The following is a 26,576-nucleotide window of genomic DNA, read 5'->3' as shown; positions in this document are numbered from 1 at the left end:
ACCCCTTTTAGTTAGTGCAGGAAAGACTAAACAAAAAGGGCGGGAAGAAAAATCGGGACAAACAAAATGGCGTCCGTACAAAGAGCGAGAAGAAAGGGCACTCAAAATGGCGGAGGAAGACTGTAATGGCGGACGCTGAGGAGCGACAGCGAACTGACCCAAGGACTGTCTAGCACAGTCTCAAGGGCGTGCGACAGCCGGGTCTGAAAGGGTGCAATCGCGGCTCGTACAAAGGGAGTACCATAGCCGCTAAAGCAGCCGCCGCCGCCAATTACAGAGGCTTTCGCGGCGAAAAACTGCAGCCACAAGTCCGGGTGGGACAGCCGGAGCTTGGAAACAAGTCAATTTCGGGAAAAAATCACCCAAGCGACAGCCGCAGCCGCAGGCTCCCGGATGGAATTTTTAAGTACGCTCGCGAGTAAAACGCCGCGGCAGCTCAGGAAGGCAGTGAAAGCAGAATGGCCTCCTAGGGAAAAACGTGAGTCATGAAGGCACGAAACAACCGGGGGGCAAAGCTGGGAGCTGCAGCCGCAAGCTCCCGCGTAAAAATGGAGATAGCCGCAGCCGCGGTTTCTCTGAGATCCAAGCTAAAAAATAAAAGGCCAGGAAAATGTTCCGGGAAAGGGCGAACTCCCCCCAAGGGAATTCCCCAGGAATTACAAACAAACAGAGATAGACACTAGACAGAGGGCAGGAAAGCACTTGGGAACACAGAAACGACAAAACCTTCACACCCTGTCAGACAAATACACAAACTAACACAAATAACTTAGCTATATGCGACGCTATAAGAGATATCAATCTTGTTCGTATGAAGACAAGAATGAACTGGAGAGTGGGAGGGGTTTGACGCCCCTAGTCTTGACTTCAAAAACATTCTTGCCTTCGCACGATAGGTAGAACCAAATCCCGCAGTGATGGCCGGCCTCATATGGAAAAAGACCTTGCATGAATGGGAGTGTGAGGTTGCAATTCTGTACCTGGGAATAAGCCCCACTGAGTAGATTTACTTCTGAGTATTTATGTATAGGATTGCAATGCTCATGCATCTGTGGAAGGAAAACTAAAATGTAAATGTACTGCCTTCAAGTCAATTCCGACTTATGGCAACCCTATGAATAGGTTTTCATGAGGCTGAGAGGCAGTGACTGGCCCAGGGTCACCCAGTGAGCTTCATGGCTATGTGGGGATTTGAACCCTGGTCTCCCAGGTCATAGTCCAACACCTTAACCACTACACCACACTGGCTCTTAGAAGGAAAACTAACCGTACATTTTATTTATAATAACTTTTAAGTACTTTAGAGTGATTCTGGTGAGGTGAATGTTCAGAATAATAATTGCCTTATTGTAAAATCACAACTTACATTATTATTACCACTCCCAATGTCTGGGATTTCCTTTCTCCAGGAAAGCCCTCATCATTTGCTCTCAACTCCAGTCCTGTGACAACTTGGTAAAAAAAAAAGATATATTTTGAAACAATGAGAAATTTAATGCTACAGAGAATGGCGTCCTTCTTTCATGTTAGGGCTAGCTCTCTGTCCTGTGAACACTCTTGATAACAAAAAGGAGTTAATGGACAAGGCTGCGGATTCCTTCTACTTCAAGGTAACCTTCAGAAATAAAGAACAAAAGAATCTTGTGTCATCTTATACGCTAAAAGTAACAAAAGCTTTAATAAGCAGAGTTACTGTATTTGAGTCATAAATAAGATTCAGTCACTAGGAGTGGGCAAGCTCATAGATATAGATGAGTCCAGCCAATCTCTTGCAAGCTTGTGCTGAATTGGAGTATCAGCACATGTTAGATGATTGCTGTTTCTGATGATGTAAGCAACTTAAATAAGAAACAAAACATCCTGTGAGACTGCTTTTTCATAGTTGATTATTTAATCTAAAAAAACAGGACTTTTAGAACTTTGGACAATCTTTGTTATAATCAGACAGTTCTACCTGCTTCATGTCAACTATAGGAAATTCTACCCCCCCCAAAACAATGTGCTGCCCCCAGACCAACCACAAAATGTAATGTCAGGCAAGGACACCATCAGGCACAGAGGGTCTCCACTTGAGGATAGGAACTGATCTTTAACATTTCAGTGGAAGAACAAAAACGAGAAAGGCAAGAGACTTGTACTTTTTGTTGCTACTTCTAAAATCTGAGGCTGTCCTGAGTTAGGAATTAAAACACACTTTTCTTAGAACAGAATTTAGATTTCAGTGGTCTTTCTCGCTCCTCCAGATTCAGAAAACTTGATTATAGGAAAGTGCAGCATGTAGCATTTATTGGTTCAAAAAGGAATGCATAATTCAGAACACAAGTTAAAAATATTTAATTATTAACTGTTGTACCTTTTAACCTTACTGTTGTGCAAATTGAGGGCTGATGTTAAGAGGGGGAAAAAAGAAGTTACAGAAGAATGGGCAACATATCCAACTCTCAAAACTCAGAGGCATTTACATTCTCCTTGGAAACCTTAAGTGCTAGAAAGCTACCAAAAGTAGAAATTTGACTTTGTAAGGTTCTAAGGATAACCCAAAGAGTAAAGTAAGATGCAGAGGAAAGCACTTGTGCACATGCAATATTTGACAGATTCTGTTGCAAAATTGCCACAGAAACGTGTTTTGTCATTTTGCAAGGGTGATTTCTGACTTCTTTTTCACAAGAAAATTGCAGCTATTTTGTGATAAACTGATGATGATACTTGTACAGTTGTTTAAACCAGTGCATCTCAGTTCTATGAATGAAGGAACTGACAATGGAACGCAAATTAGCTTATCACATGTTAAACTATCATGTGAAATAGTAATTTATCTTACTTGTCCAGTATAAACCAGCTGTAGATCCCCTTGTATCTGCTCAAATTTATTTTATGTTAAAATGTAAATTATAGAAGACAAAAAAAAATCTTGCTTGGAACCTGACATTAAATGTTATTCTTTAGGTTTGGATAGACATTCTGTGGGTGTTGTGTATTATGGGCTGGACCCAGTTTTGCTCCTCTGTGCATGGAAGGAGTCCTTGCATTCACAGACGGAACTGGAATCCAGTGAGGCTGGATCTAGGGGGTGGAATGGTGATTTTCACCTTCTTTCCCATACAGTCTCCGGTGCTATCTGAGGATCCGTAACTCGCCAGAACAGCTTTTCGAGTGGCAAGGATAAAAGAGTAAGCAAAAATCCTCCCTCCAGCATGAGCAGAAATCTGGTTCCTTTTATCCTGTACATGGTTTTGTCCCTCTTACCCTCACAAAATTCCAGCGAGGAAGGTTAGACTGAGAGAGTGAGCTTCACGGCTTAGCAGGAATTTGAACCAAAGTCTTAGTTGGTCTCTTTATTCCATACATGACAATGGATTTATTCATGACCAAATCACATTTCCTGGTATCGTACTTTTTATTCTAGATGTCATAATTTATGAAAATCTATCATGCTGCTTCATGTGGAGAAAAATAAATATTATGGATCTCTATTAGTTGGGATGTAAAAGCCTATTTATTTAATCCGTTTTTAAATTGAGGCTTGTGAAGTTATAGCCGTAAGAATGAGCACAAATTCAAAGTCTACAGTCCTAAATGCTTTATTTAATTTACGGGCCAAATATTACGCCTATTATAATATTTTCTTGGTAGCATCTTTATCTAATTGCTGCATATGTGCAAAGTATGTGTACATTGTATCATTCTTGGCTGCAAAACACGTCTGGAAAATAATGTGTTTGTTGATTGCCAGGAGTCAGCATGACTTCATCAAGAAAAAGTCATGTTGAATCAACCTTACCTCCTTTTAAAAAATTTTTAGTTACTAGATCATGGGAATGCAGTAGACATAGTATGTCTTTTATTTCAGAAGACCATTTGACAGTTTCCTTGTTGATAAACTCATTAAAATGTGGGTTGCATGACATTGTTGTGAAATGGATCCACAGGTGATTAAACAACACTCAAAGAGTGTTCAATGGCTCTCTGTCATCTTGAAGGGCGATCTTGAGTGGAGTGCCACAGAACTCTATTTTAGACCTTGTTCTGCTTGTTGTTTTTATCAATGGCTTAGATGAAAGAGTGGAAGGGTTGCTTATCAAATGTGTAGATGACAAAGGCTGGGAGGGGTACCTAACATCATAAAAGACACAATTAAGATTGAAAAAAAATTTGACTGGTTGGGATACTAAGATGAAACCAACAAGATTAAATTCAGCAGAGACAAATGTACACTCCTGCATTTAAATACCAAGAATCAAAGGCATTAATATAAGATTTGGGGTGGGGACTGGCTTGGCAGGGGTACATGTGAAAAGGATTTTGGTATTTTATTTTATCATAAGGTGAATGTGAACCATAGAACATAGGAATCTGCCTTATACTGAATCAGGTCATTGATCCATCTAGCTCGGTATTGGCTTCTATGAACTGTCAGCAGCTCAGCAGGGTTTCAGCTACTTGGAGATGCCAGAATTGAACTTGGGACCTTCTTCATGCAAAGTAGATGCTATACCACTGACCTATGCCCCTTTCCCAAAATAGTAGGTTGCATTAACAGGAGCATATTGTCCAGATCATGAGAAGTAACAGTTCTGCACTGATCAGCCCACCTGAGGAACACTGGGTCCAGTTCTAAAACTGGAGCATGTCCAGGAGAAGGTAATCAAGATGGCAAGGAATCCAGAAACCAAGTTTTAGGAGGTAGGGCTGTGAGAATTGGGTATGCTTAGCCAGAAGAATAGAAGTGGGGATATTATAGTAGTCTTCACATATCTGAAGGGCTGTTGTACAGATGAAGCATGCTTGCTCCTTGTTGCTTCATAGGACAGGACCAGAAACAATGGGTAGAAATTGCAGGGAAGCAGATTTAGGCTAAATTGAGGAGAAACTTCCTAATGGGAAGAGCTACATAACAATGCAACAGACTGCCCCAGGAGATGGTGCCCTCTCCTTTGCTGGAGGTATTTAAAGCAGAGTCTGTCAGGGATGCTGTAGTTGCATTGCAGATCCTGCACTGAGCAGGGGCTGGACTGGATGACTTGCAGGGTTCGTTCCAGGTCAGTGATTATAAGATGGTAGGAATATACTGACAGATAATTTTGCAAAATAGCAAGGCTCACAAGAGTTTTGCATGCATTACAGTGATTTTGAAGGAAAGCACCTTTTGTCAGCGTAACATTATTGTTCATGACTGAAGGCTCATACATGTGTACTGCTTTGAAAGATAGTCATGCTTTTTATTTATTGTGTATCTTTTTCTGGGAGAATAAATCCTAATTCATGTTGGAAGTCTTAAGATAGGTCATCTAGTCAACCCCCCATCTCATAAAGTCTGGCCTCTACTGAAAGCATTGGTGGATTGAGTCCCATCTAATTTTTACTTACAATCTCCTTACTTGATGGATTTTACAGCCACTCAGCTTTTAGTTGATACTGCTCAGCCGCTCTTCTAGCTAAGACCTTTATCTGTGCATCATGCCACAAATACCTAGTAATAAAAGCAAAACTACCACCTTGATCTCCATATCTAAGGTATGTATTCCCATGTAGGAATCAACAATGTGGATTCCTTGAAGCACAATGGGAGACTATACCCATGTTCTTCATTATCGACTATGCAGTGAGCTGTTCTGAGGCAGTAGCTTCATAGTTCACTTCTTTCTTCACTTGTTGGGGAGTGACTGCCTGTTCCCAAATAGAATACTCCCACATGGTGATAATCAGTAGAGGTAGTAACTGTTAGCAGATGCGGTCAAATTGGCTGCTACTGTGCCTATTATCTAGATTTTAGCATGAGTAATGGGAAAGTACATACTGAAAGAGACAAAGAGAAGGCCTTGGTGGTGATCTTATAAGGATAGGTTCTATCTCAACTTTATTATATATTTCAGGTGTGAAGAATCTTTGGCCCTCCAGATGTTGCTGAATGTCATGGGCCCAAAGGAAAACCTTTGGCAAGATTGGGAGGATGAAGAGTGGTTTGCAGATGTTGGGGAAGGGGCTGGGAAAATCCTGGATGAGACACTTCTAGAACCCTCTGGCAGCTTTGTCTCTAGTGAGGTTAATGCTGCCAGTAAAGTAATGCTGTACTTTTGTCTCTAACAAGTGTTGGTCTCCGTCACCTTTTAAGAGCGCTAGCTTCTTATTGTAAAGAGGAATTGTTGGAAATTAATTATGACAGATCCAAGATTTTAGTCTTTACTCGGAAAAGGATCAATCACCACTGGCAAATAAATGATCACCTGATTCAACAGGTCACAGCTTATAGGTACTTGGGAATAATTTTTCACTCCTCCGGCACGTGGAAAGCACAAATTAGTAATGCCATTGCGAATGCCCAGAGGAGTGTTAAGGCACTACTTTCTTTTTTCTGTACCAAAGGAGGTCAATATATCCCCTCGGCCACGCAGGTTTTTATTGCCAAGGTGATAGCCCAAATGCTATATGGATCACAGCTTTGTGCTTATGGTAATTTTGCCTCTTTGGAAGCCATACAAACCAAATTCCTTAGAAGTATACTTTGTGTTCCTAGCTGTGTCCCCAACGTAGTCCTATGTCTAGAGGTTGAGTTACTCCTTATAGAGTCTCGCACCTGGATGTATAGGATTAACTTCTGGTTGAAGATGTTATTTGCCCCCCTAGGACTGGCCCCTTTGACACTAACAGATCCCTTCCAGTCTGAATGGAAACGAGCCCTGAGCAATAAAATCCATGCATCGGCTTTTCGATGGCAGCTGTCGTAGACCTAGGGTATTCCAAGGCTAAAGCAGCTATCCTCCAACGAATCAGGGACATCGAACTGCAAAACAACTTAAGTTTGGCCGCAACATATCCCAATTTTGGGTTGAATGGGAGAGTTCCCCCCCCCACGCGAATTATTTAGTAAATTCAAATAATGTTAAATATAGAAAAGCATTTATGCTGGCCAGATTTAATGTGTTACCCTCTGTGCTGCTGGATGGCAGATTCGAGAGAGTCCCCTACCGTGAACAGGTTTGCCTTTGTGAGGAAGGGGAGGTGGAGACAGTAGGTCATGTCTTACTGTATTGCCCTTTTTATCGTGATCTTCGTCATATTTTTATTACCCCGATCCTACAAAGGCTGCCCCGGGGTTCTGATGCCTGTTATGTACACCTTCTGTTGGCGGGTCAGAACCCATTGGTCACCACTAAGGTAGCTAGTTTCTGTGCAGCTGCTATTGTCTGCAGGAGGAAGTTATTATGTAGTGCATGACTATTTTAATTGTTATTTTATGATTTTATTATGCTGAGTATTATTGTCCAGTGATGCAGTGTAAAAGTGTTGCTGCCTTTGTTCTTTGTACAGTATGTATTATTGGGAGTATCTAACTTATTCCTGGTCTACGACCGAATTGAATAAATTCATTCATTCATTCAGACTGAAAGAGACAAAGAGAAGGCCTTGGTGGCCATCTTACAAGGACTGGGCTAGGTACTATCTCAACTTTATTATATATTTCAGGTGTGAAGAATCTTTGGCCCTCCAGATGTTGCTGAATGTCATGGGCCCAAAGGAGAACCTTTGGCAAGATTGGGAGGATGAAGAGTGGTTTGCAGATGTTGGGGAAGGGGCTGGAAAAATCCTGGATGAGACACTTCTAGAACCCTCTGGCAGCTCTGTCTCTAGTGAGGTTAATGCTGCCAGCCCCCCCCCACCGTCTCTGATACCTGAGGAGAAATATTCTTTGGCATGTAGCCCATTCCTGGTCGATGAGCAAATACAACCAGGCCAGAGTGATAAGGCAAGTTCAGAGGAAGAGCTAATAATCTCGCCAAGGACATGCTGGCTGGAGAAAAAATGTTTAGAATTAGACAGATTTCTTTCTGCTCCTAGAAGGAGCTCCCGTCTTGTATCACAAGCTTAAAAATGCCATTGTAACTACTATCAGTAGAGTGCCCACCCGCCTCTCATATTTAGATTGCCTGGACATGATAAGGTATTTGGGACAAAGTCTGCTGCTGCCTCCACATGCCTAGTTTGTATCCTGATATATACCTAGTATGTTCCTGTTCTGTATCTTGAATCATGCCTGTGTTCCTGTACTGACTTCTGGAATAGAGTTTCATGGAAAATCCATTCTTCTAGTCCTGAGTCTGCTTCTCTGGTTGGGAGCCAGGACATTGAACTACATTGACCTGGCCATTGACCATGGTTGCTGGGGCTGTTGGGAGTTGTAATTCATCAACATCTGGAGGGCCAAAGGTTTCCCATATCTACTCTACTTCATCAAATTAGCTGTCCCTTTTACTGAGCTCACCAAAAAGAACCACTCTTCTGAGATAGAAACCCTGGTTTGTAGCCTGACTTGCTGGACATAGAAAAGGAGACTTCATTACAGCTCTGTTTTATGGAATCCTGACTTCAGCCAGCCTTTCATAATCAGTGACTGGAACAGGGCCTGTTTGGATGCATGGGTTTTAAGAACAGTTGAGCCCTGTTCTTAATCTAAGTTTAGAGTTGCTGTCTGGGAACAGGCATACTCTGCCATAGAAACATAAGCATTGACAGATCATCAGTGCCTTAAAGTAGGGGCTCTCTCCTTTGATAGCTAATCTGGATGGCCAACCCTTGGTTTACCAGATGGTACCTGGCTGTGCAGATCTTCCACTGAGTAGGCGGAACCCATGCTAACTCTGATTTTTTTTCTCTTGGCAGGCAGTGAATGCCTTTGGGGAGAGGAAGGCCATAGCTGCCTCCTTGGAAAGGGACTGTGTGAGCCTTCAGGCTGCCCAACTTACATATTCAGATCTCAACAGTGAGGAGAGGAGGCCAAGCTTGATCTGGGCCTTCTGGGGTTCCCTTCAACTGCCAACTCTGGCAAAACTCAGTTAAGGCTTCAGGGAATTTGCTTCCATCTCAGTTGATTCTGTGAGAAAAGGAATTTTGAGTCTGTGGCTCCAAAAGTCTGCAGAAAGAACAAGCAATCCAGAGGCAGGTGATGAAAGTAGAGCTTCTAGAAGAGGAACAGAGAACTGCTACTTGTCTTTCCTTTTGAGGAACAAATTCCCTCAACAAGTCAGATTCTATCATTTATCCTGCTTTTCCATATCAGTTAGGTTTCACCTCTTCCTTTAAGAGATACGTCTCTGCTGTGGGTCTCTGCTTGAACCAAGTTGGCCAGAGCTACCTTTCAGTTCAGCTATCTTAACCCCTCAATAAGTCATCCAGATGGATGACAATTCTGCCTAAACTGCTGGAACATAGCAGGATGTTGCAAAGAGACCCTCTCATTTGGAGGTGACTAGAGAATAGTTATCTGTGGCTCATTGTTTCCTCCTCAATAGCCATGACTTCTGCGGAACATGGATCTCTCCCTCCATGCCTTGCATACCCTTACAACTTTTCTGAGACCTGTCTCTGAGTATGAATGATAATGTATACCCTTTTCTATTTGTAAGGTAGCCAAAGTGTTTCATACACTTTTGTTTTTGTTAATCTTTGGTGGTGGGTCTGGAACTGAGAAAATAATGACTTCCCCAAGGCTGCCTACTGAATTGCATAGCAGAAGCAAATTTTGAACTGTGGACTTTCTGGTTCAGTTCAGTTATATTAAACTACACAAGCAATATAGTACTTGTCTGGATTTCTTTCATACACGAGGAGACTTAACATTTCCTTGTTATATACTATTATTGCAATCAGGTCCTATTTCATGACAATTATTACTCTTGATTTCCCCTCTATGAAACTATATATAGTAGAATGTGAATATCCCAAAGGTACCTAGCAGAAATGGAATAAACTGTATTTTTTTAAAAAAATAAATAAAAATAAAATCCAAATTTAACAGACTGCATTCAGCTAAATGAATTGGAGTATATTTCGAAGCAGTCCACATTAATTTAAATAGCTTATGCTCATACTTTGTTGATATGGAAATAATGCTGAAAAATGTTGGAAGTCCACTTCATTGTAGCACAGTGAATACTGTACCTTTACGATGCTGCTAGTGGCAATGATAATTATGAAGTTTAGAGATAGTATGAGCTTGGTGTTGCACAGATGCAATTGGATTAGCATTATCTTAACTACTAGTACAATTTTAAAATGCTCATGAAAAATTAATCTGTTGGGTTTTGGAAACTTTACAGCAATAATATGTTGAGGGGAAAATAGAGACAGCACAGCCAGTAATTTGTTGTACAGAAGAGTTTTCAGAAGCAAAAAATAATTAAAATAAAAGCAAACAATTCATATATTTAGTGTTTTTAATTTTAATTTTTTCATTTTATCCTGACTCTATAAAGTATCTTACAATGGTGTATTTTTTTTAAGAAAACAAGTGATATTTACATGTATTGTTTCCCAATAATTCCAAAACAAAGATTTATGTTGCTTTATGGGAATTGTGCAAACTTAGAAAATATTGTCTCTGTAGTATGAAAATAGCAAGTAATATAAAATTACTGCAGCATTTATTGGTTTGAAATGGAGTCAGAGCGTGATATGGAAGTGTGTTTTTAAGTAAACATGGTTGTGACCACATGATATTGCTAATGAATACTGTAGCAACTTATGAAGTATGCCAGATTGGAGAATGAAGATACACTTACTTTTGTGTGTCCTACCAAGTTTTTGTAAGAGATCTCAATAAAGTGGAACTATCATCATTTCACATCTTAATCACATATTGCACTCGGCTACAAATTTCAAAGAATTAAATCTTGCCTTTATAAACGTCAAAATTGTGCCTGAGTGATCCTAAATGTAATACAATATGATACGTTTTACACACTTGCAAAGAACATTTTATTACAAGTTACATAGTATGGTACGATAACACAATATGTAATTTTGAGCAAGAATATGTATTTTACCTTTTGAAAGAGGAAATGTAAAAATTAAAATTTGCAAGCGTTTTAGGAAAGTACTCTGTTCATGTATAGAACACTTAGTTTCGTTTTTCAGCTCCAGCATCTCTTTTTCAAACTTGATGCCTGTACAATGTAGCTTGTGTGTTACTTGGCTACAAGCAAAATATGTTTTTGTAGATTTGTATGTAAATGGAAGCCCAAATATGGGCTATTTCTGAAACACACAGATCATATGCTAAGAATATCGAAAGCTGTATGTTTAAAATATGTATAGTTGATCTATACAATATTTATTTTGGCCCAGATACAAAAACAATTAAACTTGTTAAGGGCTGTAAACCAGCAGATCTTTAACAGACATATCAGATATGTGCACACCTTTTTGTTGTGCATTATCCTGCAACTAACCATCATCAAACTAACAACCTTTGAATGAATTTAAGTCATAGTTCAGTTTTGTGTTTGTGGGGTTGGGTGAGGTGAAGGGGCAGTTTGCAAGGCTGCTGGAGCAAAACTGGGGAAAAAATCTACATATGCATGTGCAGTTTTCAGCAAGCACATTTATAACTTGTAAGATAGTGACTGTACACCTTGGACTGTTGACCCAAGGTATTGTTCTGTGAGAGAGTGAACATATATAGCTGGGCTTTAGTTACAGCCACCGAACAGTAACTACCTGCTTTGGATTGGAATCTACCTTTTCATCCTGGGGGAATTTTAAAATGCAGCTTGCGGTATAGAATGGGGCATAGTGTCAGCAAAAGTAAAGTCCCTACATATGCAGACTTCCCACTTGTACGTTTTTGGATCAAGGGTAGTGGTCATGATCCTCGCTCAGACCAGGCATAAATGGCCATAGGAACTGAGCTGTTACGTAATGGAAGATGTTGTTTGCAGTATCATAATAAATACCTTAGTTTAATCTACATATGCTTATATTTCAGGATTTGTTTTCATAAAAATAATATATTTAATGCTCTGAGATATTTTGAATTCTAAAATATTTATGGTGGGAACTTTTGTAAACGGGTTTTGAGCTTTAATTAAAAACATTATAAAATACATTAAGCTTCATTCTCTTCCTCACCCCCACCAACATAAAACAATTACACTTTCCTTCATGGCATAGAAATGCCTTTCTCATCCTTAACCTTTCACCAAAAAATATTTTAGAATACTGTTTGCTTATGTACAATGATGTGTAGCCCTCTTGGAATTTTACTAAACAGGTGTGAGTTTTTCATTAAAGCATAAATAGGAAGTAGTGTTTGAAGCTGACAATCGCATATCATATTTTCAGAAGTCATTAACGAAAACATTTTCCTGTCCCCCAGAAAATGGCCAAATTGCTTGTTTTTTAGTCCATATAAAATTGGCAATACTGTATTAAAAATGATATTGAGATTGAAGTAAGCAGAATTTAGCATGTCACACATTTGCATTTCTTTTTGGTGGAGATTCTACCAATAAAATCTTTTCTTTTCCCTTTCTGGGGAAAAAATGAAAAATACTGAAAAATGCCTGTTCAAGATATGAAATTTGAGACCTCATACTATCTATATACCCTATTGAAAATTAAAGTATAAAGAATTAGATAATTCTTATTTAATGCTAAAGGTTACAAAGAAGGTCATTATAGAATATTGTTTCCTCAATAGACCCTATTTTAATCAAGGGAAAAAATTCAGTGTACAGCACAACTAAAATCAAGCACTTCCTGGTCCCTATTGTTTTCAGAGGGAGATTTAAGCAAGCCTTTAACTCCCACTTCTTAACAACCCATGCTTATCAGTGGATGGCTTATGCCCAAAGTTAAAAATTGAGGGCAAATTTTAAATGATACTCTTAAAAACAATGCTCTTAAAGTTGTATGTTGGTACATCATGTTCCTTCATTGTTCTGCTCTGTCAATACTTAATGGGGATTAGGATGGATGGATATCTTTCTTGAATGAACAACTAAATAAAATTGTTAGACTGTTGTGAAATTTTAAAAAGCACAACACATTATAAAATTTCTGGCACAGTGTGTCAATAGTGTATAGTGTTTTCAAGACTAAATTACAAAAGAGTATTAAATTGTGGCAGCTGCTAACAATCTGTTCCTTTAATGTTAACCATGTCTTCTTTCCCCCTTCCCCAGATATGGTGCCAAGAATATATAATTTTTGCTGTTGGGTACCAACAGATTAAAAATGATATCTAAGACAGCTTAGTGCCCCTAGCTTTGACCCTGTCAACTTTTCAATGATTAAAGGCATGTCCTCACTTTGGGTGGCTTTTTGCTGCTTGCTATATAAAGTGAGCAGTAGGTGTGGCAATGAAAATTACACTAAATTAAAGGTGCCAGCATTTCACTGAGATGAAGTCACTTGGCTTAATGCTACAGCACATAAAGGCAAGTATACACATAGTCACATCGTAAAGATTATTAATGGTCTCTGACCATTTTAAAATATTGTGCTTTCCTCAGTATATCATGTGCTGAAAATGGCACTACCAAAGCCTAGCATATTTGGAAAATTAAATGTACAGTGAAGGCCTTTGGAAACAAAAAGCTTGCTCTTTTCCTTCACCCCCCCCATTAAAAAAAACTTACTTGGATTGATATACTCAGATGTGTCTTACATTAACATGTAGAAAAATGATTGTGAGTTTAAGGGACTTGGGGTGAGAGTAGTTTAACTTGCTAACATAAATGACTATCCTGATTGTTTACATTCTATTACATCCCACACTGGTGAAATCTGAATAAAAAGTTGGCAAGGTGTGATTTTGATGCCTTGCTCCTGAAAGTTAGTTCATAGGTACAAAGGCCTTTTTGGTACATATGGTGAGAACAGAATGCTTCTTTAATATTGTCAGAATAACACTTGCTGACAGTCACCTGCTCAAATTACCAAGATCCCTTTTTTAAAAAATTCCACAACTTCATGTGTGGATGTGTTTTTTGAAGAAGGCCTTAAAATTCCATATATTACGGACTTAGTTAAAGAAACCAGAGTTTCCATCTTCCGTGCTTTTTTGATTCAGTTTTGGATTTTTGCTTGGGAGTTGAGGAGTAACTCTCCTGGGAATAAGGCAAAGGTGCAACCTGAGTTTCCTCAATAGGATGAAGTTTTCTCAGAACTGGCTGTAGTTTGTCTTCTTGCTGCTTAAAATCTAATTCCACACTAAATAGTGGAAGGAAAAGAGAAAACCATAATCAGTTGCCAAGCTAAGGATTTTCAGTAAGTCAACACTGAAAAAAACCCACATGTCTGCATTCCTTCAACAGAACATATTGACAAGTAATATTTTAAAGAATAATGAAATGTAGAACAATCTTTAAACATGTCAACTATAGAATGATGCAAGGCTTAAGGTACCCCAAAGGATCATACCAAGTCAGACCATTGGTTCATTGAGGTCAGTACTGTCTACATCTCCCATCATACCTAACCACTGGCCTTGCTGGCTGGGACTGATGGCAGTTGGAATTCATAACATCTGAGGAGCACCACATTCACTAAGCATCATCTACAGTTCCTGGTAAAGGTTCTCTTGTGCTTCAGGCCAGATTTTCTCCCAGCCCTATTTTAAGATGCCAGAGATTAAACATGGGACCTTTTGCATTAAAACTTCCCTTTTTTACTTTTGAGCTATGCCTCTTCTCACATCATTCCTCCTCTGCACACATACCTCAATATTGAGTTATAAGATGCTCTTGCACTGGGCATCCCTTCTGTGATCTTTTGTATAAATGGGGTAAATCCATGCATCTGAATAGTATGATACGTGTGTGTGTGTGTGTGTGATATTATTAAGATTTAGAAATCAATGCCTTTTCTTCCTTAGGAGTTTTACTGTGAAATGAAAACTCATGCACCCTCTAAATCTGTTCTGGAGGTTCCCCGAACCCTCCGGAGCAGATTTGGAGATGGTGTGGGAGGTCCCACTGTGTTAGTACTAATGCTTGCGCTAGCACATTGTGTTTCTGAAATTTGAACCAGGATAAATAAGTTTAAATAAGTTCAACCCTGAAGTAGTTGCAGTCTGTCCTGATGTTATCCATAAGGTATACTGAAGCTAGCTCTTGGCTGGTTCTCAATTGCCTGTTGGGAACTCCCTCTAACTAGGTGAAGGCCCTTTCCTAACTGAAGCTACCAACTTTATAGACATGAATAGGATTGGTACTGTAGGGTTCTGATTGCATCATTTGAATCAGTGACCATCACAATTTGATTTTCTGTGTATTTGAAAAATATCTTCTGAACTTTACACAAATGTATTGAAATAATGACCTCTTTGCTTTTGCTTTGCCTTTAAGAGGCAAAATCCTTGCTGTGCATAATGTAACTCAAACTTGATGCTCAGCCAATTATAAAGATAAAGTTTGTCAGATTGCTACAGATCATCATACAGAGCTTTGAAATATAAAGATTGTAAGGAAGAAACAAATTCAAATCTGTTACTCATTTGAAGGCTTAAAATTGCCACATAATAAAATTAAGCTCATAAAATATGCATCCTAAGTAGTAAGCAGTATGTGGAGTGGAAAGCCCTGCTGGCTGCCCCTGCAGTTAAGGAAAAAGGATTCAGAAGAAATTATAGCTAAGAGATCAACATACATTAGTAAAATACATTTCAGATTTAAGTTATAAAAACAAACAGGCATGATTTCAAACTGGAGCAAAAGGGCAATTAGTAATGATAATGCACAGCCATCTGGGGAAGGGGATAATCTTAAACACACACACAAATTATTTTAGAATGAAGTTTATTGTGTAATGTGAAGTACGTTAGTTATACAGCAAGTTTTCTCACCTGTGTGTGGATCCAAGAAAGCAAAAATAAGGATGGAAAGGCAAAGTAATCGTAGACTCAAGTATGGCTCAAGGCCAAGGGAAAATTTAATGTGGTTTTAAACACTCCCTGCCCCCTCAAACTGGAAAATATTGTACAAGGTGACAAATCCCTCTAAATCTAATATATTTATTAGTTCTTATAAATGTATATGCAAGTGAATAAATGGGACTGAAGATTCTTAGATGACAGAAAATGAGGCACAAGAAGTAACCATTGAGATTTCTCACCCCATTATAAGAACACTGAATGTGGAAATTCAATCTACCAGTAGTCCTATTCACAGGATACATTTTAGAGTTTCTAAAAATACAGGAGGTATTTAGAATTATTGTCTATTGTATTATTATATTCTACATTAATATTTAACATTAGAGTCCTTCAATTATCTAAGATATGAAGGGGAACTTTGCTCACATATTATGGCTTGGATCCTAAGATCATCCTAAGGAAGTTCATGACATAAAGTTTCCTTGCCTCTTATTTCTCTCTCTACCAAAGCATCTCTAGAGGGTTGGCTGACCCTCCTGCATAATATGGGATGGCACCTGGAGGCAGCCCTGTGGCCAGCCTTCCTTATTAGATGGGGCAGCCACATTTCTAGGTGGGGCATTGGAGGGGAAGAGGATCATAACCCCAGCCAATCCCTCCCCCCCAACACACACTGATGGAGAGAATGTGAGAGCTGGACCAGGGAAAGGAAAAAAGCAATGATCTTCCAGATCACTTCTCCATCCAGAGTGTGTGTTAATTTACATTAATGAATTTCAATTGGTTGAACTGTCTCAACTTTTTTTGAGATCCCTAGGAATACTAGACTCAAAAGCTTGCCTAGCCTATAGCTACAGTTCTCTTTCACCTGTGGTCTGTTCCTGTGTTCTGATTCTTCATGAACTAAACTATTTTGGTAATGACAGTGAGCTTCTGAGTTTGGCTTTGATTATGCATTAAGTACTGTATCTCAGATTTAGATTCCACCTGGAAAACGAACTTGTCCATACTGCAAGTTTAAGGAAGGGCAGAGAGAAAATAAATACTTCAAAGTGTGTTTGTTAAATCCTTGAAAGTTCTGCCTTCTAGACTTGTTCCTGACCTTTGGATTTTCTTTCCTGTTGGAAATTGAGGGAAAGCTTTTTAAGTGGCTGCTATATAAAGAACTAACTAAGCAATTGGAAACTAATTATGGAAAGCAATTAGATTTTGTTTTTTGTTTTTTTAGTGGTTGCTAGGTTGATTTTTCTGTCCGCAAACTCTGAAAAAGCCTCATGCTGAGTTACGCATATTGGGAAAATCAAAAATTAGGCCTGAGTTACAACCTAGGTGGCCAGCCAGCTAGCTGACTATAATGTACACAGCAATATTTCTATTTATCTAGGGTTGTTTTCATCCTTTGCTATCAAGTACTCGGGAAAAAGAAGGGGGGAAAGCGTCTATGATTGTGAGTACAGCGAGTGCTTTAAAAAGAGTACTGGGTAGCCATTTTTTTCAGATCCCTTAAAGTTATCTCTCTATTTCACCCTTTAGCAATAAGCAATCCTGCTCTACTCATTGTAATAACTGCAGAATAAACAAACTCATACTTCTTATTGCAGGCAAACAAACATGCTTATTTACAGCTGGCTGGGTAGAGAACATGACTGAAACTGAAAAGCAGAGCAACGAAAAGTCCAAGGGGTGGAATCTAATCACAGGCCATAATACAAAGCTCTAATATTTAACTCTTTAAGGGTCATGTCACTATACAAGATGTGTTTTTTTCAACTGTGATCATTCCACTCTCAGTTGGGGAAAATCTTGAGTGAGCAGACTTTGGGGGCTGTTCCAGATGAGGCTCTTGTGCACTTGCCCTGCCTAATTCACTGAATTTTTCATAAGGTCCTATTCTTAAATTGCTCCTGTTCTTAAAACAAGCTGTCATTCCTTAAATGGAGGTTGTCATCATCTGTCATGTAACAAATTAAAAAGAATACAGTCTTGCCAAAAAATCCTGGGGGGGGGTGAAGCACAGTGCAGGGGGGTGGCACCCCCATCCCTCCCCCAGGCTATAGGCCTGTCTGGAGGGTTACTGCAAAAGGGAGGGAGATTGCTTAAAGTTGGAACTGAATCCTCATATGCTTTAACAAGGAAATAAAGTTTATGGGAAATTCCCTGTTGCTTTCTCCCCACAGCATGTCTCACCTCATATTATTCAGGAGGGTCTGCTGATTCTCTAGAGAGGCTTTTTTATGATGGAGGTGTAGTGCAGATGGCTACAGGGGCAAGTATGGGATGGGAAACTTTCCTGTGAACTCTCTTAATTTACCTCAGGATCCAGGCCTATTTTTTCCCCTCTTCACAATAAACCTGATATGAAAATAGTACACACAGGTGGTGTCAAATTGGAGCTTGAACTGTTAAATAAACTGGGTTCTGTTTCTCTCTCCCCCTCCCACACACACACTTTCTATTCAGTTATTGGACAGAGTGGATCCAAAGCACAGTGGAGCAATGGCACATTGATTGTGTTTGACCTCCAGATTTCTTGAGCAAGTGTGCTTTTTGTTAAATGTTTAGTACTAAAATACATGTCGCTATAAATGTGTGAAGTATAAAGTCTCTGATCAACAGATTGGAATGGGATCAAACTTAAGTTATTTAACGATAATATTCAAGACTTAGAAATGATCATCAAGTTTATTTAAAGAGTATGTTTGATATCAGTAGAGAGCTGAATATGGTCCATAGGGTTAAAGAGCTGCTTTTTCTACAAAACATGTGAAAAGTAGAGTTTATTTATTTATTAAATTTATATCCCTCCCTCCCTCCCTCCAGAAGGAGCCCAGGGCAGCAAGATTGGTCAAGTGTTCTTCCAAAGTTTTACTCTTCAATGGCATGAGCTACTGAGCAGCTAAGGCCAGGTTATTGTGTCTCTGTTGGGTTCTGACTACTCTATATTCCTAATCAGTTTTATACATATGTGTAAATGAGAGATGTAGACAGCTAGGAACTTGGGCTGATGTTGGTTCTTGATTTCACTCGCAGCAGTTCCAAATATTGAACAGACAAGCTGCTTCTAGAATTCTGCAGTGACTTGTCTCTTGAGCTGTGGGAAAATCATGTACCAAAGTTCCAGCTGAGCACATGGTTCTTTTCTCTGTGTGTGTTTGTTTAAGGTATTTATATACAGCTTAACCATTAATATTTCTAAGTGGTCTTTTTTTTAGGATCCCATGGAAAGAAAATGAGTACATTGCAAGGCTTGAATCATGTGGAACAGGGATATCAAAGTCAAACAGATTGGAGGGGTAGGCTTATACCCACATTCATCAGCTGTTCAGGGGTCATGTTCCAAAATATCCAGTGAAAAATGAATATGGGTAGGGCAATGGTAGATAGGAGCCATAGTTAGCTTCTGAAACTACCCTTAGCCATCCTATCCCAAAGTTCCTTCCACATCTCACCTTCTAATTCTTTTTCACAAATACCACTGGTGTTCCCACTTGCTCTAATCTAAGCAACCCCCAACTCCAACATCTGTCTAAACTCCTTTCTCATGTGATACCGCTTACCCTCCAAAATTCTCTTGCATACCAGATTATTCCCCCCTCCCCCAATCCTGCCAATTTAAACATCTCTATAATTCAAGCCTATCTACACAACATGCTGCTATCCACTCTACACACAATGTTCCTTCTTGGCTTCCTTAGTCATTCCCTTTGTCCTTCTAAGGTGTTGCCTGGTTCAATAATTTTGTGTTGAGTGTGACACCCCAACAGTGCCTAATCAGTCCCACAGACTATTACAGCTCTGCTCTAAAACAACCCAATCACTGGAGTTATTATCATTGTGCAAACACTTCATGTGTATATTTTAGAGACATGGCCACAACAAAACCAAAGAGTGACTATTCCATGCTCACGAATAAAGATGGAATTATTTTGCTTGATACAATAGATTTTCTTTCCGTATCTCTTAGTCCAAGTAACTGGTGTCCTGAAAGCTTGAACAGAGATCAAATAGTGATGGTGATGGAGGGGAGATTTGAATTGGAACACAGTAAACTGTTCTGCTGTGGGATTAGGGTTAGAACTTGGGTTACACTCTCAAGTAAAATTGCTGGCTCCATAATCTAAGATATCACTGAAGTAAATGAGCATAGAGTAGTATTTTAGTTTTAATCATTTTCTTTTATATTGCCATGCACATACACTTTTTACTTGACACACAGTAACAATATTTAACATGCTGAGAAATCCCAACCAATTTTAACAGAGGAATTTAATATCTGGCTTCTGTTGCTTTGTTCGCTGCTCTGTGCCATGAATTTTTCACAAACTTGGCCACTACCATCTCTCAAGAATGATCCTGTGTGGCTGAACTGTTGGAGTTAAACAGTTGATAGCAGTTAATGTGCATCCTTGTAGTCTTCTGTAGAAGCTTATCCAGGCGGATTTGTCCTTCAGAGATGATAGTGCCAAATTGGAATCCATGGAAAGAATCTTTGCCAAAAAGGAAAAAAGACTCCATACCACCTGAGCTTATTGCAGTGTCCAGTCTATAGAGAAATACATCATGTATTCTACCTTCATTCCTTGTTTTTGGTTCCCATTTACTTTGTTCCCATTACTCTATTTTTCCCTTGGGCCCCTTCCTGGCTTCATGGAGATGCCTCTCAACAAAGATACCTTCAGGACTAGAGGGAAGTAGCTTTGTTCAGATATTTCTCCCAGAAGAACCTCGATGCTATTTTTGGAGAAACATTAAATGTACACAGATTTCAGTTTTCTGTTGCAATACTCTGCATATCTGCACACCAGGATGTGAATTTGGGCCGACATTCCTTCAGTCTTTTAGAAAGGCCCTGAAAACATTTCATTTGACCTATATATATGTATATTTTTGCTGTATTGCTCTATGCAATGTAGGCCTGTCAAGTCTCTGGCTTTTGCCCAGAGACTCTGAATTTTTGGGGTCCCGGTCTCTGGGTGAGTCACCTTAATCTCTGGAGACTCAGCTTTCATTTACTTATTTTTTTAAAAAAAAATAAGTTTCTAAGTGGTATGGTTAACGAGATATGCACCAAAGCATCAGCTCCCTCCCCACAACTTCAGTTAAATGAGCTCATAGCTGGCTGCTCTAATCCCACCCTTTCAGGTTTGTAGCCAATAAGTGAAGTCATGGTTGTGATTGACAAGGCAATAGCTAGACCCCTTTGCAAGTCAGAAAATCTGTTTTTTTCCTGCTTATCTGAAAATCTCATAAACTGAGTAAGTATATAGCTTTCAGTCTTTTTCTCTCTTGTGTGCAGGAGTTAAACAAGTTTAAATTTTCTTGGGCTGTTGAATATGGCAGTGTTTTGAAAACCTTCTCAATATGAAGCTTTAATTCAGTACTTGCTTTTCTGAGAGTAAAGCTGCAGTGCTGATTCCACATACCCAGAGTAAACCCCATTGAATTCAATAGGACTTACTTTTGAGTAGACATGGTTAGGATTGTGCTGTAAATTGATGGGACTTTTGAGTGAACACAGCAAACAATTGTGTTTGTGTTGTAAATCTTTCTCTGCCCCTCCAATCCTATTGTTTTAAAGCAGTTAGGCAGGGCTTATTTAGATATCACTGCTTTTATTATGTAGGATACTAATACTGATTTTATTTTTTAAAAAATGTTCTGCAATAACCAACTGGTTTTGACAATAAACTATTATATGAGGTCTATGTATTTTACATCTCTCTCTCTCTCTCTCTCTCTCCCTCTCTCTCTCTGTGTAGTCTTTCCAACAACCCTGAGAGCTAGGGTTGCAGACTGGAAACCAAGGCACCTTACAATAAGAAATAAATCCCTTTAAAATACCACAAAAACAAGTATAAACAGTTGCAAAATAGCTTAACGTGGCATGATTCTGAATTTTGAGTTGGGTGAATGAAGTTCCTTATCGCTTGAGGCTGCGCTTCTGTGCACGCTTCCCTGTTTGAGTAAGCCCCATTGAATACCTTGGGACTTGCTTCTAAGTAAACAAACACAGGATTGCACTATAAATATCTTTTCAGGTTGTGTAAATAATAAACATCTTTGACAGTCATGCTTATATAAATATTTCTTCATACTATGTCCCAATAAGTATGTGATTGCACGTTATGGTTGTACATCATTATTTTCTCTACATTTTAAGTGTGCCCTTCCTTGGGGTGGTCATGGTTCCTCTCTGTTGTTTTTATCTTGAGAGGCAAGTTAGGCTGAGAGATTATGGTAGCCCATGGTCACCCAGTAAACTTTATAGCTCATTTCCATAAAAAAAAATTAATTAAAACGATATACATGCAGGGAAAGTTTATTAAGTAGATCCACACAATATGTTTAAAGCACATCCAACTTGCATTTAAAGCACATGACGTCCTGTAAAGAATCCTGGGAAGTGTACTTTTCCTCTCACAGTGATAGTTCCCACCACCCTTAACAAAACTACAGTTCCCATGTTTCTGTGGTTGGATTCATGTGATTCTAATGTGTGTTGAATGTGCTTTAAATGAATGGTGTGGATCTGCACCAGGTATGCTGCGCATTCATTAGTGAATTGAAAAGAACAATTTTAAAATATATATTTTTTTAAATGGAAAGAGTTGTAGCTCAGTGGTAGGGCATATGCTTTGCATGCAAACATCCAAAATTCAATTTTTGGAAAGACTGTTGCCTGGAATCCTGGAGAGCCAATGCTAGTCCATGTCATCAGTACTCAGCTAGATGGCACCAAATGGCCTGAGTCGGTATAAGTCAGATTCCTTTGTTCCTAAAAATGGAAAGAGACCCAAGGGCCACAGTGACCTAAAATTTATTGATGTATATTTACAACATTTATATACCGCTTTACTGTAAAAAATCTCAAAGCGGTTTACAGAAAGAATTAAAACAATAAAATTATTGGTAAAAACAGTTAAAGACAGGTATTTAAAAACATTCAAAATAATAAAACCAACAATGAGTTAAAAATCAATAAAAAACACAATAGCTTCTACATGCCTGAGTAGGCTAAACAAACACGTTTTTGTAGCAGGTGTCTGCCTAATGTCAATAGGCAGGGAGTTCCAAAGCATAGATACTGCCACATTAAAGGACTGATTCCTTACAAGAGCAGAACAAGTACTATGTGGCACCTGTAACATGGAAAGCACACCTTGAACTTGGCCTGGTAGCAAATCAGCAACCAATGCAGATTCCAGAGCAGAGGTATTAAGTATTGATAGGGTCTCACTCATGTCAGCAATTGTGCCACAGCATTCTGCACTAACTGCAGCCCCCAGGTCAGGTTGTGCTGCATGGGGATTTCTGTGCCCTTGGCTGACTGGCCACCAGGATTTTTTTAGTTTTGGTTTTTGGTTAGGAATCCTGACTGGTTGTAGGATACTGAGTGTTCTGCCTTAGTCATAGGAATCTTGTTGTGGTTGGTATGGTATGGCATTTAGGTAATCATTGCTGTCTTTTCCTTTTCTATTTGCATTTCATTTACCTTTAACCTCACTCCCTTACATCCATAGAAGCAACAACAGTGGTTCCAAGCACTCCGCTCAACCCCCTTAAACCCACTGATGATGCACCTTGTTGGTTGCATGACAGTTTGTTTCTTGTCCAATAGTGGTAAAAGAGAATTTACATACTGGGCAGTGTGGCTGCAATTGTTGTTGTTCCCAACCTGCTGCCTATGAAGGTAGACCAAACCTTTCTCTCTGTCAGTTATCATTCACTGGAATTGGGTTGGCTGTCAAAGTGAGTTTATAGCAGCTCACAGGGTAGACAGAAAAGAGTAGAGAATCTTCTTACTCTTACTCATTTCTCAAACCTCTTTCTGAAGTGAAGGGTCAAATCTGTAAAAACATTTGGAACAGCCATGTTAAAAGGTAGGGGCAGGGCATTCCAGGGAGGGGTTGCCAACCCTACTTGGATATTGATATCTTTGCAGAGGATCCCTAGTCAAGCTTCACCAACAACACAATCCAAGCCATATCTACTAAGAACTATGTCCTATTGAGTTCTATTGGGATTAGTCCCTTAGTAAGTGTGTTTAGAATTGAAGCCTTCAGGCGCATCCATCTTTACCCCTGAGTGCTCCCATCTAAAATCTCCACAACACTAGGCTCAATTTTTCCTACAATGGCCTTCTGGTGACTGGCCTGGCCTGAGGGCACTTAAACCTTTTTTGCCAGAAGCAAGTTGGCTGGATTAAATGTTCCCTACACAGGTTCCATCTTTTAGCTAAGATTTCTATCTTAATTTACAATCAGATAAATGTTTTCGTTTAAATTGTGTGCGGCAAGCAACTGTGGTTGATGCTTAATGTATCATGCTTAATGATATCACTCGGGCCCACCCTCATGACATCACTAAGGCCCACTCCTGAAATCTCAAGGTTTGGGGTTCTCCTGACCTGGCAATGCTAATGCAACGGATTATTTCTATTTATTTATTTATTATTTGATTTATATCCCTCCTTTCCTCCCAGCAGGAGCCCAGGGAGGCAAACAAAAGCACCAAAAACACTTTAAAACATCATAAAAACAGACCTTAAAGTACATTAAAACAAAACAACTATAAAAACATTTTTCTAAAAAGCTTTAAAGAAATCTTAAACATATTGTTTGTTTAAAAAAAGAAAAACATATTAAAAATCAGTTCCAATGCAGGCGCAGACTGGGATAGGTCTCAACTTAAAAGGCTTGTTGAAAGAGGAAAGATTAATTGGGAAACTAGATTTTATGTTCTGGGCTGTGTGTGGTTTTTTTAAAAAGTATTCCTGGCCCATTTAGTTTTTAATGCTTGAATATTCGTAGAAATTATTTGAATTTCTGTTGTATTTTGATTTTTTTATCAGACAGGTGGCCTATATATATTTTAAATAAATAAATTTACACAAAGTAAGAATTTTGAAAAGATTATACTTACCTGAGTATGTGAAGGATGATCACTTTTAGATTTTTTATTACCTTTTTAAAAAAAAGTTAGCTTGTTGGATTCTGTCCTTTTAAGATTGGCCTTGACACCAGTAATACTGAGGCCCCCATAAGTCTCCTCTTTGCAGGCTGAGTGCTTACCATCTTGTGTGTTCATCTTCACATTTGCCAGTCTTTCAAATAAAAAGGGGCAGCACCAGAGCTTCTCTCACTGGCACCCCAGCAATACATTATCTTATCTGTAATGTTGCCCATGGGCTGAATATCATGCTATTGCCTTTGAAATGTGACAAAGTAAGGACACACTTTAAACTGATTATATGGATATACCCTAATCGCTCTTGAGAATTATTTGTGCTACATTTTTAGAAGTGTTACTTTTCTTATGGAGATTGCAGTCCAAGCCAAAGTTGACTACATAAGCAACAGAAACAAACACTCTGTGTGGGGGGAAAGATGGAACTTGGCTAAATTTAGTTATATTGTTTGCTTAGATACTATGCATAGTATATGTTTATCTTTTTAATTGTCTTTAAAGGTTGTTCTCTGGAGTTTGCATTAACTGAGTTGAACTGGCTTTGCTTCAAGAATCACTGTGTCTTGCTTTGAGAAAACTGATCCTCCAATCTCTTGAGCAAGTAGATGCTCTATTGAGGCATAATTTAGTCATAATTTTATATAATCTAATTAGCTTTAATCTACTAAAATGGTCTTAACTTTTTTCATTTGCTGCTCTAGACTGAAAGATTGCATTTCACAAATTGTAATAATCTGTTTTCTGCCGAGGTCAGAATTTAGCATTAGAAGAACCATAATATATAGAGCAAAATTAAATTACTGCGTAAGACAAATACATTTTAAAAAAAATCAAAGGAACAGAAAATAGCCAAATGGTAGTTAGCTTGGCTTTCATGAATATTTCTCAAGAACTTCTATAGCCTAGTTTAATCAGTTTTTCACTGAAGAAATAAATCAGAAGTATGATTTAAATAAGAAATATTTTCTGAACCTGAAATAGTCTTGAATGAGTACTTAAGAGTACTTCTGACTTCCCGACAAAAATGAATTTCTGTCATTATGAATGCTTTAGACTGTTATTTCATTAAGATAATTCACGTTAAGTCTTAAGATCAGTGTACAAAATATTAATATATGAAACAAACTGTTTTAACCATGAGTAGAAATGGCAATTCTACTAAGAAAAAATCATAGAAGCAATATAATTTTCCGTTTTGTTCACGTGGCTTTGGCAGGATAGGAATAGGATTAACACCATTTCTACAAACACCATTACTTCTCAAAAATAAGTTGTAATAAGGCAGAAATATTTGAGCTCTTGACTCTCTGTTGATGGTAATAATGTATAACATTTTTGCTGTATTAATCTGGTGCTTCTGCTTTGTCATTTTATAAAATATAGCTGATTCTGAATGAAGGACATACTTGAGCTCCTATTTTGTGATCTTAATACTAATGGGATAGATTTTCTCTGCCTGAACATTTGATGCCTGCTAGTACAGAGTGTGGGGGATTGTGTTGGTGTATTCGATTTTGGAATGAATGTTGGGGGAGTATATGTTATTCTGTTTGATGTGAATGTGGATTTGTGTTTGTATTTAAGTTTATTATGTGCCTGGGAAAGAGGCTCCATCATCAATCGGGGGGACTTGAGGGGGCCCCAATTAGTGTAGTGACGGGCAGAGGGAGGTATGGCATTGTGAGAAGGACGTGCCAGGTAAGGGGAATGCGGCCCAGACAAGTAGTGGCTGTGCCATGTTCCGGTCCTTCTCACATCTGCAGGGTTGTTGGTTGTCCTTTCAGCCAGCCCTCAGATCTCCAGTTGCTGCTTTTAAATGCCAGATCGGTACATAATAAAACCTCCCTCATCCATGATTTAATTGTGGATGAGGCAGCCGATCTGGCATGTGTAACCGAGACCTGGGTGGGTGAACAGGGAGGAGTCAGCCTTTCCCATCTTTGCCTACCGGGGTACT

General features: G+C 38.9%; 2 protein-coding genes across 8 annotated transcripts in view; one reads left to right on the top strand and one right to left on the bottom strand.

Annotated features, from left to right (window-relative positions):
• The window catches only part of DOCK1 (dedicator of cytokinesis 1), a 702,192-nt gene that overhangs the window by 246,930 nt on the left and 428,686 nt on the right, over positions 1–26,576 (top strand). The window lies entirely within an intron of this gene.
• Positions 10,378–26,576, bottom strand: part of INSYN2A (inhibitory synaptic factor 2A) — a 93,854-nt gene continuing 77,655 nt past the window's right edge. For 5 of the 6 annotated variants that reach the window (XM_061635680.1, XM_061635679.1, XM_061635681.1 and 2 more), the window contains one exon: positions 10,378–13,989. In XM_061635680.1, the coding sequence (XP_061491664.1) occupies positions 13,806–13,989 (184 nt within the window). In that variant the 3' untranslated portion in view covers positions 10,378–13,805. Of the gene's footprint in view, positions 13,990–22,356; positions 22,428–26,576 lie in introns of those variants that run through there. The other variant, XM_061635683.1, reaches the window with a different exon arrangement.

This window comes from Rhineura floridana, chromosome 7 (genome assembly GCF_030035675.1).
Source record: "Rhineura floridana isolate rRhiFlo1 chromosome 7, rRhiFlo1.hap2, whole genome shotgun sequence".
In the NCBI taxonomy this organism is placed as follows: domain Eukaryota; kingdom Metazoa; phylum Chordata; class Lepidosauria; order Squamata; family Rhineuridae; genus Rhineura; species Rhineura floridana.
Note: the sequence above shows the minus strand (reverse complement) of the source record. Positions and strands in the feature narration are given on the sequence as shown.